This window comes from Ictalurus punctatus, chromosome 8, assembly GCF_001660625.3.
Source record: "Ictalurus punctatus breed USDA103 chromosome 8, Coco_2.0, whole genome shotgun sequence".
In the NCBI taxonomy this organism is placed as follows: Eukaryota; Metazoa; Chordata; class Actinopteri; order Siluriformes; family Ictaluridae; genus Ictalurus; species Ictalurus punctatus.
In genome coordinates, this window is record NC_030423.2 from 7248925 (window position 1) to 7264840 (window position 15916).

At 41.5% G+C, this 15916-nt stretch overlaps 1 protein-coding gene across 3 annotated transcripts in view; it reads right to left on the reverse strand.

Moving 5' to 3' along the window:
* Positions 1–1406: 1406 nt before the first annotated feature.
* Positions 1407–15916, reverse strand: part of lonrf1 (LON peptidase N-terminal domain and ring finger 1) — a 36865-nt gene continuing 22355 nt past the window's right edge. For all 3 annotated transcript variants that reach the window (XM_017474746.3, XM_017474747.3, XM_017474745.3), the window contains exons 8-12: positions 11075–11196; positions 7149–7307; positions 3772–3934; positions 3401–3550; positions 1407–2336 (exon numbers count right to left, since the gene is read on the reverse strand). In XM_017474746.3, coding sequence (XP_017330235.1) covers positions 2187–2336; positions 3401–3550; positions 3772–3934; positions 7149–7307; positions 11075–11196 — 744 coding nt within the window. In that variant the 3' untranslated portion in view covers positions 1407–2186. The remainder of the gene's footprint in view (positions 2337–3400; positions 3551–3771; positions 3935–7148; positions 7308–11074; positions 11197–15916) is intronic.

The window sequence follows — 15916 nt, forward strand, 5'->3', positions numbered from 1 at the left end:
TTTCATAGGCATGTCCAAAAGAGTTGTAGCAAACTTTAAACAAGCTTTGATATGCCTTTTCTTTAGTAATGGAGTCTTGTGGAGTGAGCATGAGCAGTGGAGTGCATTGCCTATTGTTTTCTCTGTGACGATGGCACCTGCTGCCTCCAAGTGTTTCTGGAGCTCTTTCCAAGCGGTCCTTGGCTCTTCCACTTGCCGATAATGGCCTCAGTGGTGCTTACTGGAGGATTCAGAAGTTTTGAGATACGTCTCTATCTGATTCCATCAATATGTTTTGCAACAATAAGATTGCAAAGGTCTTGGGAGAGCTCTTTGCTTTTACCAATCATGAGATGTTTCTTGTGTGACACCTTGGTAACGAAAAGCCATTTTTTATAGACCATCAATTTACTAACCCATCTGATATTAATTTGCACAGATAGGAGGTATAATTACTTACAGATTTCAGCTAGTTCCTTGCCTTGGAGAACTGCTTTTCCTTAGCGTGTTCAATACTTTTTTCCTGTGTCATTCCACTTTATTACACACAATCTTATTTATGGACTTTAATGTTGTGAATTCTTTATATATCCGGATTTCTTGAGTTAATACTGATGTCTGGTAAATATTTCATGTGAGATATATTTACTGAAACAAATGTTGACGCGTTCAATACATTCAAGACATTATTTTTCATTCAAGCTTATCTTCATTATCATACTATTATTATTGTTGCTGTTTAATCATTCAATCTATTTTCAAAATAACAAATGTGCATAAGTGCACATCTTACTCATCCAGGTTAAGACTTCAAACCCAAAGGCACAAATCCCTTTCAAAATGATGCTGAGAACCAGATAGACTCTTTAAAAAAATGCAAAAATAAATAAATAAATAAAAAGCGCCTTTGTTTGTTTTGGTTCTCCCCGTTTAAGCATTGGTTGATGTTCGAGGGTGTGTCTTGATTTACTCCAGCTGTCTGTGTTTAGTTTGATTGTGTTTGCTATTTAAAGCCCTCATGTTACATTGCACTTCGCTCAGTATTATTTGGAGACACGGTTAACTAGCTAACCAAGTCTAAGTACATGTAAGTGTTAGCCACCTCGATGTTAAGCGGTCGTGTTCTCGTGTCCTTTTTATGTCTCATGCCTTGAATCTCGCTTCATGTCTAAGACCGCGTATCGCTGCTCATGTTTATTGACCTTGTGTTCGAGCAATAAAGACGTTGATCAGCACCTGCTCCCGCCTCACCTCCCTGTATCGTAACAAGTGTCTTTTGTTCTTTGATCCCCGGCATACCTAAAAGTCTGAAATTAATGCTCAGCCTAAATAAGGGAATGAAGGCTATCATTGTTAAAAACATTTTTATAATTTCCCTATCACCATGATCACAATATTATTTTGCCTCTAAGAATAATTCAAATCACTACTTTATGAGAATTTATTTAGGATTCAGCATTAAAAATTAACATATTTTGACAGTTCAATTCTAATAAGAATGTCACTACACATAAATACATAAGAATGCATTCTTGCAGCAGGTGACATCTCATTTTTCAAAGGGTATCACATATTTGAGTCAAGACTTCTAAAATGATGTATGTACATGGTCAAGTTTTTAGCTTTTTCGATTGGCAAGCATTAATGATTCCTTCACACTCTATTCCTGTATATATTCGTCCAGTGTGAATTATAGTTGTACAGGGTTTTGTTTATTTAATCCCACTCCCGGCATCCCAAAGAAATTCTGACCAATAAAGCCCACTCCTGCAATTATTGCTATTGTTTGCAATAAATAGAATTTTTTTGCACCTGCTCACAATTCTTTCTAATATAAACATTTAATTTCCCCCTAAATATAAACAAATGCCATGCTAAAACCCAATATGCTAATAGTAAACATGGCCTTTCTTCGTCCTATAAGCTTCATATGTACCACATATAGCAAAAATACAATACAGCAAAAATGTTCTCTTTCTCTAAGGCAGTCCAAGAAGGACACAAAGGTGTGTGTGTGTGTGTGTGTGTGTGTGTGTGTGTGTGTGTGTGTGTGTGTGTGTGTGTGTGTGTGTGTTTTAAAACTACAGCTTTTATATAAAAAGCTATAAGAGCCTAAATGTTTCCTTTTGGTTATGTGTGGGCATAGCATTCATAAGCTGCATTACAAATTATGTAATTGGAAGGTCCTCAGTGTGTGTGTGTCTCCCCTATCTCTGAGAAAAGTACTCCAACACAATGCGCAGATGTCCTAATCGATCCTTCAGTGAGGTAAGAGACAGAACTGTTGTCTGATAGGCTGGATCTAACTGGAGCACAGATAACAGCCACCAGCACCAGGCTGGACCATCAGCAGATGCCTGCCAAAATAAAATAAATAAATAAATCATATAACAGCTTACAAAAATTAAGGCAGCATATGGAAATGTATGGGTATCAAATAATTTTTTTGATCAGGGCACAAGCACAAAACAAGGCATAAGATCACAGCAGCATAGATTTTTGGTTAGGGCTGTGCCATAATATATTTATTGTCCATCACATACCAGTACAATTCCGCCTCATTATAAGAATTTGTCATCCTACGATATTTACGATATAGTTGATGACTTTTTACACATCGCAATGTGGGCATCTCACAAGTAGAACAAGTGAGATGACAGACAACCCTAGGCAATGAAGAACAATTAATTCCCAAAAAAGGAGTGGAAAAAATATATAAAGTGGCTGGCTTAGACTGAATACATTATTAAAAGTGTGGTTAAATATGCTGCAATATCGAGATCCTTTAATTTTCTTTATGAAGCTTTGTCTTCTCTGCAAACCTAAAAATGGACGCTCCCTTCGAGCCTCTAACATGGTTCACTTGACCAGCCATTCCTCACGATACAAGCAAGACATGCTTTAAGAAGTTCATTCTATTCTAATGGTAGGAAGAACTGGTTGGCATAACAATGCTTTATCCATTCCATGAAAAATTTCATATCAATATTTTTTGATATCATCATAAACAGAGGGACTTGAATACAACCTCTAGCATGTTTTACTTCGAATGCCAACTGTCCAAAATCCACAACCATAGTTAAAAAAAAAGTCAAGCAGATAAATTTACCAACATTAGGCCAATCCAATGATCTAAAGGCAAGAAAACAATAAATGAGAAAATGATCAGTGATGAATACAGAATGAATATTTGAGAATCAAAGGCCAATTTGGGCATATTTTAGTTCCACTTATTAAGCACAACAACTTCCAGTTTAACCAATTTTTAAATCAGATAAAATAATTTAGTCTGTAATTAATTACTATTTGGGAGAAGTAACCTGATTATGCTGACATGGGAGGACATAATTAGTGTTATATGGCTTAGGGTTATGTGACATGGGCAAGGAATTTTGTAAATTTTTTGCATGCATGTTCGAACCTGAATGTTATCCTCTCTCTCAGGCATGTCTCCATACTGGTGGTTGATCTGCTCCCGGATGCGGCTATTGAGTCGTTGGTACCACTCCCTGGCCTGCTGATACACACTGTCATGGAGGCGTTCCAGCATTTCAAGCTCAGCATCATGTGCCTATATATAGCCAAACATACAAACGCGCACACTTTATAGTATAAAAGCAGTATAAAAGCATCCGGATTCAGCCAGTGAGCAACTTTCACTCCTGTTATTGAAAACATTACTGCTTAGAGATACTGAAATAAATATTTCTATAAATCTGACTAAATGCCAGCTTGCATAATATTAGCTAGGTTGTAATTTAAGCTCAGCTGTGAAACACTGTAAAAGGAGACCTTCTGGTCTTGCAGGTACTCAATGTCTGCTGTGTGGTAGCCATCCCGCTGGCCTCTCCGGAGCACACGGAATCGGCTTCCTCCTACTGTTTCGACGTAAGAGCGGCCATCAGGGAGCACATTCTGGTCCAGAATCTCCAGCATGCAGCCAAAATCTGCAAACCTGAGCCATGCCAAATACAGCAATCCAGACATGTTTTGACTTGCGTGTCATTTTGTATTGACCTAATTATTTAAATTATTATTGCATTTACTGGGACTTTTATGAAATACAGGTACAGTTAGAAACAATACATTATATTACAGTTATAAAACAATTACTACAGAATAAAAAAAATACAGTTCTGATCTGACAGCCAAATGCTTCTTGATATCGCAATTAAACTAAAACACATTAAGTAAGCTTTTCAGGCACACATTATGTCTTATTTCAGAACATTACTATGTCTGTAGATTCTCTAGAATTTTCTTAATGATTGAACACCACTTAAATAGACATTCAAAAGATCTTTATCTGCTCACAAAATATCAGATAAAATACACACACATATATTTACAGTATCTCACAAACGTGTATACACCCCTCACATTTTTGTAAATATTTGATTATAAATTTTCATGTGACAACACTGAAGAAATGACACTTTGGTACAATGTAAAGCAGTGAGTGTACAGCTTGTGTAACAGTGTAAAAATTTGCCGTCCCCTCAAAACAACTCAATACACAGCCATTTATGTCTAAACTACTGGCAACAAAAGTGAGTACACCCCTAAGTGAAAATGTCCAAATTGGGCCCAAAGTGTCAATATTTTATGTGGCCACCATTATTTTCCAGCACTGCCTTAACCCTCTTGTGCATGGAGTTCAGCAGAGCTTCACAGGTTGCCACTGGTGTCCTCTTCCACTCCTCTGTGACGATATCACAGAGCTGGTGGGTGTTGGAGACCTTGTGCTCCTCCACCTTCCGTTTGAGGATGCCCCACAGATGCTCAATAGGGTTTAGTCCATCACCTTCACCCTCAGCTTCTTTAGCAAGGCAGTGGTCTCCTTGGAGGTGTGTTTGGGGTCATTATCATGCTGGAATACTGCCCTGCGGCCCAGTCTCTGAAGGGAGGGGATCATGATCTGCTTCTGTATGTCACAGTACATGTTGGCATTCATGGTTCCCTCACTGAACTGTAGCTCTCCAGTGCCGGCAGTACTCATGCAGCCCCAGACCATGACACTTCCACCACCATGCTTGACTTTAGGCAAGACACACTTGTCTTTGTACTCCTCACCTGGTTGCAGCCAAACATGCTTGACACTATCTGAACCAAATAAGTTTATCTTAGTTCCAGTAATCCATGTCCTTAGTCTGCTTGCCTTCAGCAAACTGTTTGCGGGCTTTCTTGTGCATCATATTTAGAAGAGGCTTATTTCTGGGACGACAGCCATGCAGACCAATTTGATGCAGTGTACGGCGTATGGCCTGAGCACTGACAGGCTGACCCCCCACCCCTTCAACCTCTGCAGCAATGCTGGCAGCACTCATGCATCTATTCATTGAGGGAACCATGAATGCCAACATGTACTGTGACATACTGAAGCAGAACATGATCAGTATGCAGTATTCCAGCATGATAACGACCCCAAACACACCTCCAAGACAACCACTGCCTTGCTAAAGAAGCTGAGGGTGAAAGTGATGGACTGGCCAAGCATGTCTCCAGACCTAAACCCTATTGAACATCTGTGGGGCATCCTCAAATGGAAGGTGGAGGAGAACAAGGTCTCTAACATCCACCAGCTCAGTGATGTCGTCAAGGAGGAGTGGAAGAGGACTCCAGTGGCAACCTGTGAAGCTCTGGTGAACTCCATGCCCAAGAGGGTTAAGGCAGTGCTGGAAAATAATGGTGGCCACACAAAATATTGACACTTTGGGTCCAATTTGGACATTTTCACTTAGGGATGTACTCACTTTTGTTGCCAGCAGTTTAGACATTAATGGCTGTGTGTTGAGTTATTTTGAGGGGACAGCAAATTTACACTGTTACACAAGCTGTACACTCACTACTTTACATTGTAACAAAGTGTCATTTCTTTAGTGTTGTCACATGAAAAGATATAATCAAATATTTACAAAAATGTGAGGGGTGTACTCACTTTAGTGAGATACTGTATATAACTTGACTGGTCATGCGGTGTTCCAAGAGTTCTTATATATAGTATAATGGCACTGTGACATTTCACTGTGTGTATCACTCCACTCGTCTGTGTTCAGTTCTCAGTTCGTAGCAGTTAGCTACGTAGCATTCGTAGTTCATAGAATTAGCCACATCAACGGTAGACATGGCAAAGGATACTTTTCAGGAATATAATTTTTGACTTAAAATATATAAGCTCATCAGTCGAAGATGAAAAGGAATAGGGAAGCCAATTTTACTGGAAGCACCATTAACAGAAATGTACAAATCAATGTGAGTTACCTAACCAGCATATTATAAAGTGAGTGTGGCTTCTTTGGGCTTTATTTTGGTTGTGGAGCAAAAATACACAGAACATTTGGCCATATTGTGTCCAAAATGTCAGAACTGTTGCATAAAAGTAATATCACACTCACAATCGTGCGGTTGTACTCAATATCGGTATGGCTGTGGTTACATACAGTACCTGCACTGCGGGCTCACTCCTAGAGCCAAATCATAGCAGTGCTGATATTCAGTATAACTACTGCTCATGCAATATTGCTTAGATATATAGCACTGTACAAAAGTTTTAGGCACATGCAATGAAATGCTGCTGAGCAAAGGTGCCTTCAAAATAATTAAATTAAATGTTTCTACATTTAAAAAAAATAAAAATATCGTAAAGAACAGTAAACATTAGTAAATGAAACAAAGTCTTTTGTTTCACTTGGTGTGACAATAAAATAAAAATAAAAATAGTAATCTCTGGTACAGTGTGTGCAGTTTTATAAGGAAATTATCTGGAAAGTTTTATTGAGCATCTTGCAGAATCAGTCACAGATCTTCTGGAGACTAGAGTGACTGTTGCACTTGCTTCTTATTGTTGCAGCAAAACCCAGCAGCCTTCATTGGGGTTTTTTTTGTCTGAAAATGGTCTCTTACATAATATGCTGCTTTCTTTAATGACATACAAACATTTTTCTGTAACATTTAATTTTGTGCTAGAAAACGAATGTTTGGGAATCTAAAATGTTTTTTGTACTGACTTGATAATGTGGAAGTCATAATAAAAAACTCTATAACAAAGTTTGTACTAAAAAATAGGATGCCTAAAACATTTGCACAGTACTGTATATTTTTAAGATAATCAGTGTGTAATGATAAACTCAACTGTCTCTGTATGCTTTTCTAGTGTAATATCTGATTACCCTTTGCCGTGCTCATAGCTGCACATGCCAAATTTCTTGGTGCCGGTCTCTATGCATCGACGCATCATCAGCCTGTAGCGTGGCTCAAAAACATGCAGTGGGCATGGTATACCAGGGCAGGCCACAGTACACACAAAGATTGGAATGTCTTTGGTCAAACTGGACAAGAAGAGGTTGTGGGAATAAAAGGTCACAATAAGGTGAAGAATGACAGAAAAACATTTCTGATGACACAGTTTACAAATTATATACTGACATGAACAAGAAAATCAAAGGATTTAACACTTCTTAGTCATTACATCATTTGTCTGGCTTTCTATTTAAAAAAAAAAAAAATCACTCTTTTTTCCCAAATGATATGCATCATGCTACATAAAGTGGATATAAAATATCTATGCACCCTTGTTAAAATTGCAGGTCTTTGTGATATATATATAGATATATAGATATATATATATATATATATATATATATATATATATATATATATATATATATATATATATATATGAAAAAAATGTTGATGCATTCAATACTTATTTCCCCAACTGTGTGTGCGTGCATATTTCAGTAAATATATTTCCAATGAGGTTATTCACATGAAATTTTCACCAGACATCAGTATTAACTCTGCAAATATAAAGATTTCACAACATTAAAGTACATAATTAAAGTTGCATGTTATAAAGTGGAATGACACAGGAAAAAAGTATTGAACGCACTAAGAAAAAGCAGTTCTCCAAGGCAAGGTAAGGCAAGGAATCAGCTGAAATCCTTAAGTAGTTAGAAAGTATACCTCCTATCTGTGCAAAGTGATATCAGCTGGGTTAGTAAATTGATGGTTTGTAAATTTTTGTTACCAAGGTTCATACAAGAAACACATCATGATGGGTAAAACAAAGAGCTCTTCCAAGACCTTTGCAACCTTATTGTTGTGAAACATATCGATGGAATTGGATACAGACGTATTTCAAAACTTCTGAATCTTCCAGTAAGCACCATTGGGGCCATTATCCACAAGTGGAAGCAACATCACTCCATCATCAACCGGCCATGCACAGGAGCTCCTCGCAAGATTTCTGACCAGGGAGGCAGAATAATACAACAGCCAAGGACCACTCAGAAAGAGCTCCAGAAACACTTGGAGGCAGCATATACTAACATCACAGAGAAAACAATTGGCAATGCACTCCACCGTCATGGCCTCTATGCACACTCACCCCGGAAGACTCCATTACTAAAGAAAAGGCATGGTGAAGCTTGTTTAATATTTGCTACAACTCATTTGGACAAGCCTATGAAATACTGGGAGAGTGTAGATGAGTCAGATGAGAGCATAACTGAACTTTTTGGCTATCATACTACACACCATGTTTGGAGAGGAAATGGCACTGCACATCACCCTAAAAATACTATAGCAACTGTGAAGTTTGGAGGTGGAAGCATCATGGTGTGGGCCTGTTTTTCATCACATGGTAATGGCAGACTTCATATAATTGAAGGAATGATGAATGGAGCCCTTCATCAGGAGATTCTTGAGAAGAATCTGCTGCCATCCACCAAGATGATGAAGATGAGATGTGGGTGGATTTTCCAGCAGGACAACAATCCAAAGCATACAGCAAAGGAAACTCTCAACTGGTTTCAGAGAAAAAAAAATCAAGGCGTTAGAATGGCCCAGAATGATTGAATCAGGTGAATCCAATTGAACAAGATTTAAAGACAATATTTTTAGAAGAATGGGCCAAAATCACACCTGAATACTGCAGCCGATTAATTTCTGGCAAAAGGGCCACAGTTACTGTGTTGTGACTGAGAGGAGCCACCATCACCATGTGTGCTACAATCTCCAACAACGGTGCACTCCTGCATAAATGTGAGATTGGCCCCTATAACACAGACTACCTTCTCCAATTTTTAGAAGACCTTTACGAAAGACAGGTGCCAGAGGCAGAAAGGGGACAGGTGGGAGATCACGTGCTAGTATATGTGATCACATGGGACAATGTGGCATTCCACCATTCCCGTGCAGTCACAGCCTAGTTTGATACCCATCCGAGGATGATGTCCCTTTTCCTTGCCCCTTACTCCCCTTTCCTCAACCCCATTGAGGAGTTTTTCTCAGCCTGGTTTTTGACCATCGTCCACAGGACCAACCTCTGTCATGTTGCAAGATATAAGGGAGTAGAGTACAGAGGCAGGTGCAGGTAAAGACGTATTTATTAAAGGGCAGGCAGACAAATCCAAATCGTAATCCAAAAAACGTAGTCAAGACAGGCAAAGGGTCGGGCGATCGGCAAACAGGCATAAACGGGGCAGAGCAGGAATCAAAGACGCGGTCACAGAAAACAGGGTCAAAAACACAAAACAAGAAACATGAACTGGGAGCGAAAAAACCAGCATGGACTAAATGAACTAATCTAAAGTTTAAACTAACTAGATCTATAAAGGAACATAACATTAACAACGTATCTAACTATATGAAATTTCTATCTAACTACATTAACTATATCTAATACTCCACACCGTGTACTGGGAGGTACAACATCCTTGATGCAATGGAAGATAGATGCCAAGACATCACAGCTGAACACTGCCAGGGGTTGATAGGGCATGCCAAAAGATTCTTCCCAAAATACCTTGCCAGACAAGCTATCAGGTGTGATGTGGATGAGAACATGTGGCCAAATTCCGGACCGGGCAGATTAGAAGATGACTTCTTCTGTGGCTTTTTCTGTTCGTATATTTTGTATTGATAAACGGCAGCTATATTGCATATTTTTGTTACATTGCAGTAATGTCCTGTTGCAAATAGAGCCTTTACTGCAACAATTCTGTCTTTGTCTTCTTTTTTCATAAACCGTAAATACTATAAAGCTACCTGAGATTGGTCATCCATTTTTTGTATTGAATTTCTGCAGCAAAAGAAAGAAAATATGCATTTAGTAAACCCAACAAAACAAAAATGTAGAGAGGCTTCAAAAGAAACTGCAGTGCAAAGCACAATCTATGATCAATACAATATACTGTCTATTGTATAAGGGAAGACCTGACACATAAAATAATGCAGTTTCTGTAATTCCATCTGATGTTAGGGTTTTTATGACATTGTGCTATGATTGACTAAGTGTTCCTGTTGGAAGAGAACATATGTTAGTGTTTTGGTAGACATAGTTTATTGTGTTAGTGTATTATTGTATTTTGAAAATGAGTGTTGGAGTTTAGTTTACAATGTGTGATTTTGAGCATGAAATTAACCGTTTTGCCAATTATGTGTTGTAGGTGTGATTGGTGCGTTAAGAGCTCAGGAAAATTATTAAAAGTATTTAAAAAATGGTCATAACAATTGTAAAAAATTGTAATGTTTGGATTTCTTTATACGTGTTGATCTCTTGAGTTAATACCAAAGTCAAGTGAATAACCTCATTGGAAATATATTTTTTGAAAAAAAAAATGTTGCCGCGTTCAATACTTATTTCCCCCACTGTATATAAATGGCTTAGTCAGAGCCCAGATATAAATCCTATCAAAAACCTGTGGAATGACTTGAAGAGATCCCCTTTACAACGTGATAGATATGGAACATTTTTCAAGGATAAGTGGAATCAAATTACCAAAACAAAATGTGCTAATTTGGTAGACTCTAATCCAAAAAGACTGAGTGCTCTATTACAAGCAAAAGGTGCTTTAAAAGAGTATGAGTTAAGGGGTGTGCACACTTGTGCAATCACACCTGTGCAATTTTTTTCTTTTTTTTTCACTCCTAAAGCATTTCTATTTCTATTTTGTTTTATCACTTGAAGATGGGAAAAATTATTTATCTTGGTTTAATTTTTGTACATCACAAAAACCTGCTATTTTAATAGCGGTGTGTAGACTTTTTTATACACTGTAGGTCTTGTTTGATTGTATTGTCTCTGGCTCACTTGGAAAGCTCAGCCATCTCAGCATCATGCACCTGTTTCCTCTCAGCCAGCTGCTGGGGGAAGAGTCGGGTAATAATCTCCTGCAGCAGAACCGTGGGGTTGTACTTCCTATTCTTGAAATACTAGTACAGGAAGTGAGAAATCAATTTTTATTATCTACAATAATAGAGGAGGACTGGTAATGCACAGAAGCATAGTTTATATTATTTATTTATAGCATTTATTTTTACTGCTCTCTGAAAGGCCAATCCTTTAGCTACAAAGAACACGCAGAATGGCTTAAGGACATTAGAAAACATCTGGGTTACGCATGTAACCCTGCTTCCTGAGTAGGGGATGGATGGATGGATGGATGGATGGATGGATGGATGGATGGATGGATAACACTATGGGAGCGCCCTCGCGCGACCAGCATCCGAACGGAACCTTGTGTAAAATTATAGGCCTGCCGTGATCAGGTGACGTGGCAATTAAGCGTGTCGCGTGATATATATATATGGAACCTGTGAACCACGCCATCAGCCTCTATTATCTGAAGCAAAGTCGCAATTCACAAGCCTACCCTTGTATGACAAAGCTACGCAACATCTCATTCCATTCTCAGGGAACAGGGTTACATGCGTAACGCAGACGTTCCCTTTCAAAGGGACATCCACGTTGCGTTTAGCATAACACTATGAGAACGAGAATACCCACTCTGTCATACCGAGGGTACGGCCTGTTCAAAAGGACCCAAGCCCGAGGGTCACTGCAAGACACTCGAGCCTGGGGCGGAATGAATATCCAGGCTGTAAAATTGAATGAATGTGTGTGGCGTAGACCACCCTGCAGCAGCACACACATCCTGTAAGGATACTCCGTTGGACAGAGCCTTCGAGGAGGTGACCCCCCTAGTGGAATGAGTCCTTATGCCCAGAGGCGTAGCGAGACCGCGCACCTCATAAGCGATAGAGATTGCTTCCACTATCCAATTAGAGATGCACTGCTTTGACACAGCATCACCTCTACTGTCGCCGCCAAGCAGCCTAACAGCTGCTCCGACTTACGCCACTGGCCGGAGCGTTGGATGTAAGTACAGAGAGCCCTTACTGGTGCATTCTCTCTTGTTCCGGTGTGAGGAACAGAGGAAGGCAGAAAGCCTGCAACACCTCAGGCTGGGCAGCAGATGTAGGCACTTTAGGAATATAATCTGGCCTAAAATAAAGGAAGGCCTTGGCGAATCCAGGGATTAAGTTAAGGCAGAAAGGGGCAACAGAGAGAGCTTGTAGTTCTCCTACTCTCTTGAGAGATGTCAGGGCAGCAGAAGAGCTACCTTTAGAGTCAGAAGCTTCTCAGAGGCTGACTCTAAGGGCTCAAATGGGGAACCTGACAGACCTTCCAGGACCACAGAAAGGTCCCAGGAAGGTATGCGCAGCCTGCAGATGGGCCTCAGTCCCCTGACACCACGCATAAACCTCGAAGTTAGAGGATGCTGTCCCACAGAGGCTCCATCAACAGGCTGGCCGAAATGGCGGCCATGTAAAACCCTGATTGTAGAAGGAGACCACCCCACTGAGAAATGTCCTTATAAGAACTCCAGGACTGTAGCTATTGCGCAGTTCAGTGGGTCTAGCTGGCGTTCCTCACACCTCAAGACAAAAAGCCGCCACTTGAGCGCATACAATTTCCTCGTGGATGGTGCTCTAGGGTTCAACATGGCCTCTACAACCTCAGTTGTGAGACCAGAATCTATGAGCTGGTGCCGCTCAGGGGCCAGACCCACAGTTTCCATAGTTCCGGCCGAGGGTGATAAATTGGCTTGAGACAGTAGATCCGTGCGGATGGGAATCTCCCAAGGAGTGCCATCTAGCAGGGATATTATCTCTGACAACCATATTCGAGCTGGCCAATAAGGTGCTACTAGCAGCAGACATAGACTGTCTTGGCGAACTCTCACTAGAACTTGTGGGAGCAGAGCGATCGGGGGAAAAGCATACACATGCAGTCCCGCTTGGCCAAACCTCCGCCATTTGGATTCCACCACTTGTGGATGGAGCCACCAATCCCTGGGCCTCAGTTGCCCAGAATGTACACTGAACTCACTGCCAAAACTTTCCCTTTGCCCAGAGAAGAATTAGTTCACCTGACTGAACAGGGGGCATGGATATAATCCTCCCTGGTGGTCAATATATGAGACCACCGCTGTGTTGTCTGTAAACACATGGTGACCTCTAAATTGAGGAAGAAGGAATTTCAGTACTAGAAATATGGCCCAGATTTCTAGGCAATTTATGTGCTGCTCCAGATGAGGGCCGCTCCAGAGACCGTGAGGTGGACAGCTGTCTAAGACCGCACTCCAGCCCATGAGGGAGGTGTCTGTCATTACCGCCTTGCACTAAGGAAACACTCCTAGAGTGTGACCCAAGGCTAGAAACCGGGGACACTTAAAATTCTCAGAGCACGTAGGCATCGCCATATGACACTGATTGCTCTCAGAGGTTTTGTCCTCGGACGAAACCCCCAACTTCTCAGCCACTACTGAAACGGTCTCCTGTGCAATAAGCCCAATGGTATGACATTGGCTGCTGCTGCCATAAGCTCCAATAGTCTCCCATAAAGACTGGAGGGGATGCCAAGATCCAGCTTTATCTTGCTCAATGTTGATAGGATTGACCCTACACATGTTGAAAGAAACACCCTCATCATAGTAGAATCCTCATAATCCCTAGAAAAGTTGTCCACTGCACTGGAGAAAGCATACTTTTCTGAGTTTCAACCTGAGCCCCAAGCTCTTCATGTGGGTGAGAACAACATCTTGATGTTGAACTGCCAGTTCCCTGGATCGTGCTATAATTAACCAGTCATCCAGGTAGTTTAATACACGGATGCCCTGGAGTCACAATGGAGCCAGAATGACATCCATGCACTTTGTGAAGGTGCGAAGGGATAGAATGGAAGAACCAGATGTTGGTATGTGTCGCCTCCAACGCAAACCCCAGGAACTTCCTGTGACTGGGCAATATTTCTATGTGGAAATATGCACCTTTTAAATCTATCATCACAAACCAGTCCTCAAACTGAATCTGTGGAATGATAAGTTTGGGTGTCAGCATCTTGAACCTGTATGTCCGAAGAGTACAGTACAAATGAAGCAGATTTAAAATTGGCCGCATACTCCTCTATTTTTTCCGGACCAGGAAATAACAGCTGTAAAAACCTCCCTCCCTCAGGGAACGGGGTACATGTTCTATGGCCCCTTTGTCCAAGAGGGATCCTACTTCTTGCACTAATGTTGGGCTCTGGTCTGTGCTGACTACTTTGGTGAGCACACCTCCGAACCGGGGTTGGGGGGGGGGGGGGGGTGTTGAGCTCTGAACTTGACCCGGTAACCCTTTTCTATGGAACACAGAACCTATGGGGACACATTTGTCAGTAGTTTCCACACTGCCAGGTGGTCTTTAAGTGACATTAACTATTCCACATTCTATTGGAGGGAAAGCATCAGATTTTTGATGCCCTGTGACAGCTCGCTGACCAGAGAACACTGAAAACTTGGGACAGCCTTGGCTAGGGGAGGCCCTACAGTAGCACTGGGGGCTAACTGCCCTAACAACCTCATGTCCCCTGATACGTCCCTCCACAGCCCCTCAGGACCGCTCCTTTTTGTCTGCTTGGCCTTTATGACCATTCTCAGATCAGGCCTACTAGCAGGCCATGCCTGTGGCTGCCCAGCTCCCCTAGCTGTCAGCGGGGGTAGGCAGGCTGCCATACTCGCCTTCTGTGTCTCCCTCACACTAGCGCTGCCCCGGGCATCCACGAGTGAACTCGACACAACAGGGAAGGCACTGGCTGAATGCTGCCATATGTCGAGCTCACTCAGCAGGTCTGCTTGGTAGGCCTGCAACACTGTCACTGTCTGCAGTGACCCACAAGCAAGACTACTATTGTATAGGCCTTGACCACCAATGCCACGGTGGCCTTACACGGCAAAGCTGCCCCCCCCCCAAATTACCTGCCGTCGATGGAGAGAGGTAGCTCGCAAGTGCCTCCTCCACCTTCAGCATAGCTAAATAGCCATGCTGTTCATTCCCCACAATGGCAGAATAATCCAACATCATGGGGTTATAAATATGGCTTACGCATGGTTTTCCCCCAGAAGCCTGATATTTTGTCATGCACTTCTGGAAGAAAGGGGAGTTTTCTGCAGTGTGAGGGATTTACTTTCACTGGGGAGAAAAAAGCTCATCCAGCCTTAGTAATCACTTTATATGCTGCTCTCAGTTTTTAGCACACCCTTCTGGCCCCTCAGAGTCAGAGAGGAATTATTACTATTGTATTTGTGTGTGAGTTTTTAAAAATTTTTTGGGCTTTCCATAACGGAAGGAGGAGTCGCAAAATCCAGTGGAGAGCCGGACCCGGAAGACAGAGCAAGAGATAGAGCAGCGCTCATCTCCGGCTCCTCTTCAGGATCCATAAGAGATCCCCCGGACCTGAGACGGCTAGCTGCCTCGGCAGCGGCCTGCCCAGATCCATGAGGCTCTGAAACCCAACTCGCTTCGGATTCCAAGAAGAGAGCGAGTCGCGAGCGGAACTGCTGTTGCATGCTGCATCCCTAGACACTTCAAACAGAAAGTGTGCACTACTCCCTGTGACGAAACGGGAACAAGGTGTAACACACTTCCTGAATTCTCTCACTCATATTTTTCTCTCTTGTTAATTCCTTTTTTCTTTTTTTAAAGGGATAGAAAAGTCCAGAGATTTTGAGAAAAGATAGAGAGGAAATGAAGCGTCTGTTTGTTTCTTTGCACAAACAACCGACATGCAGTCTCGCTGAAGATAATAAGGCTGACGGTGCGGTTCACA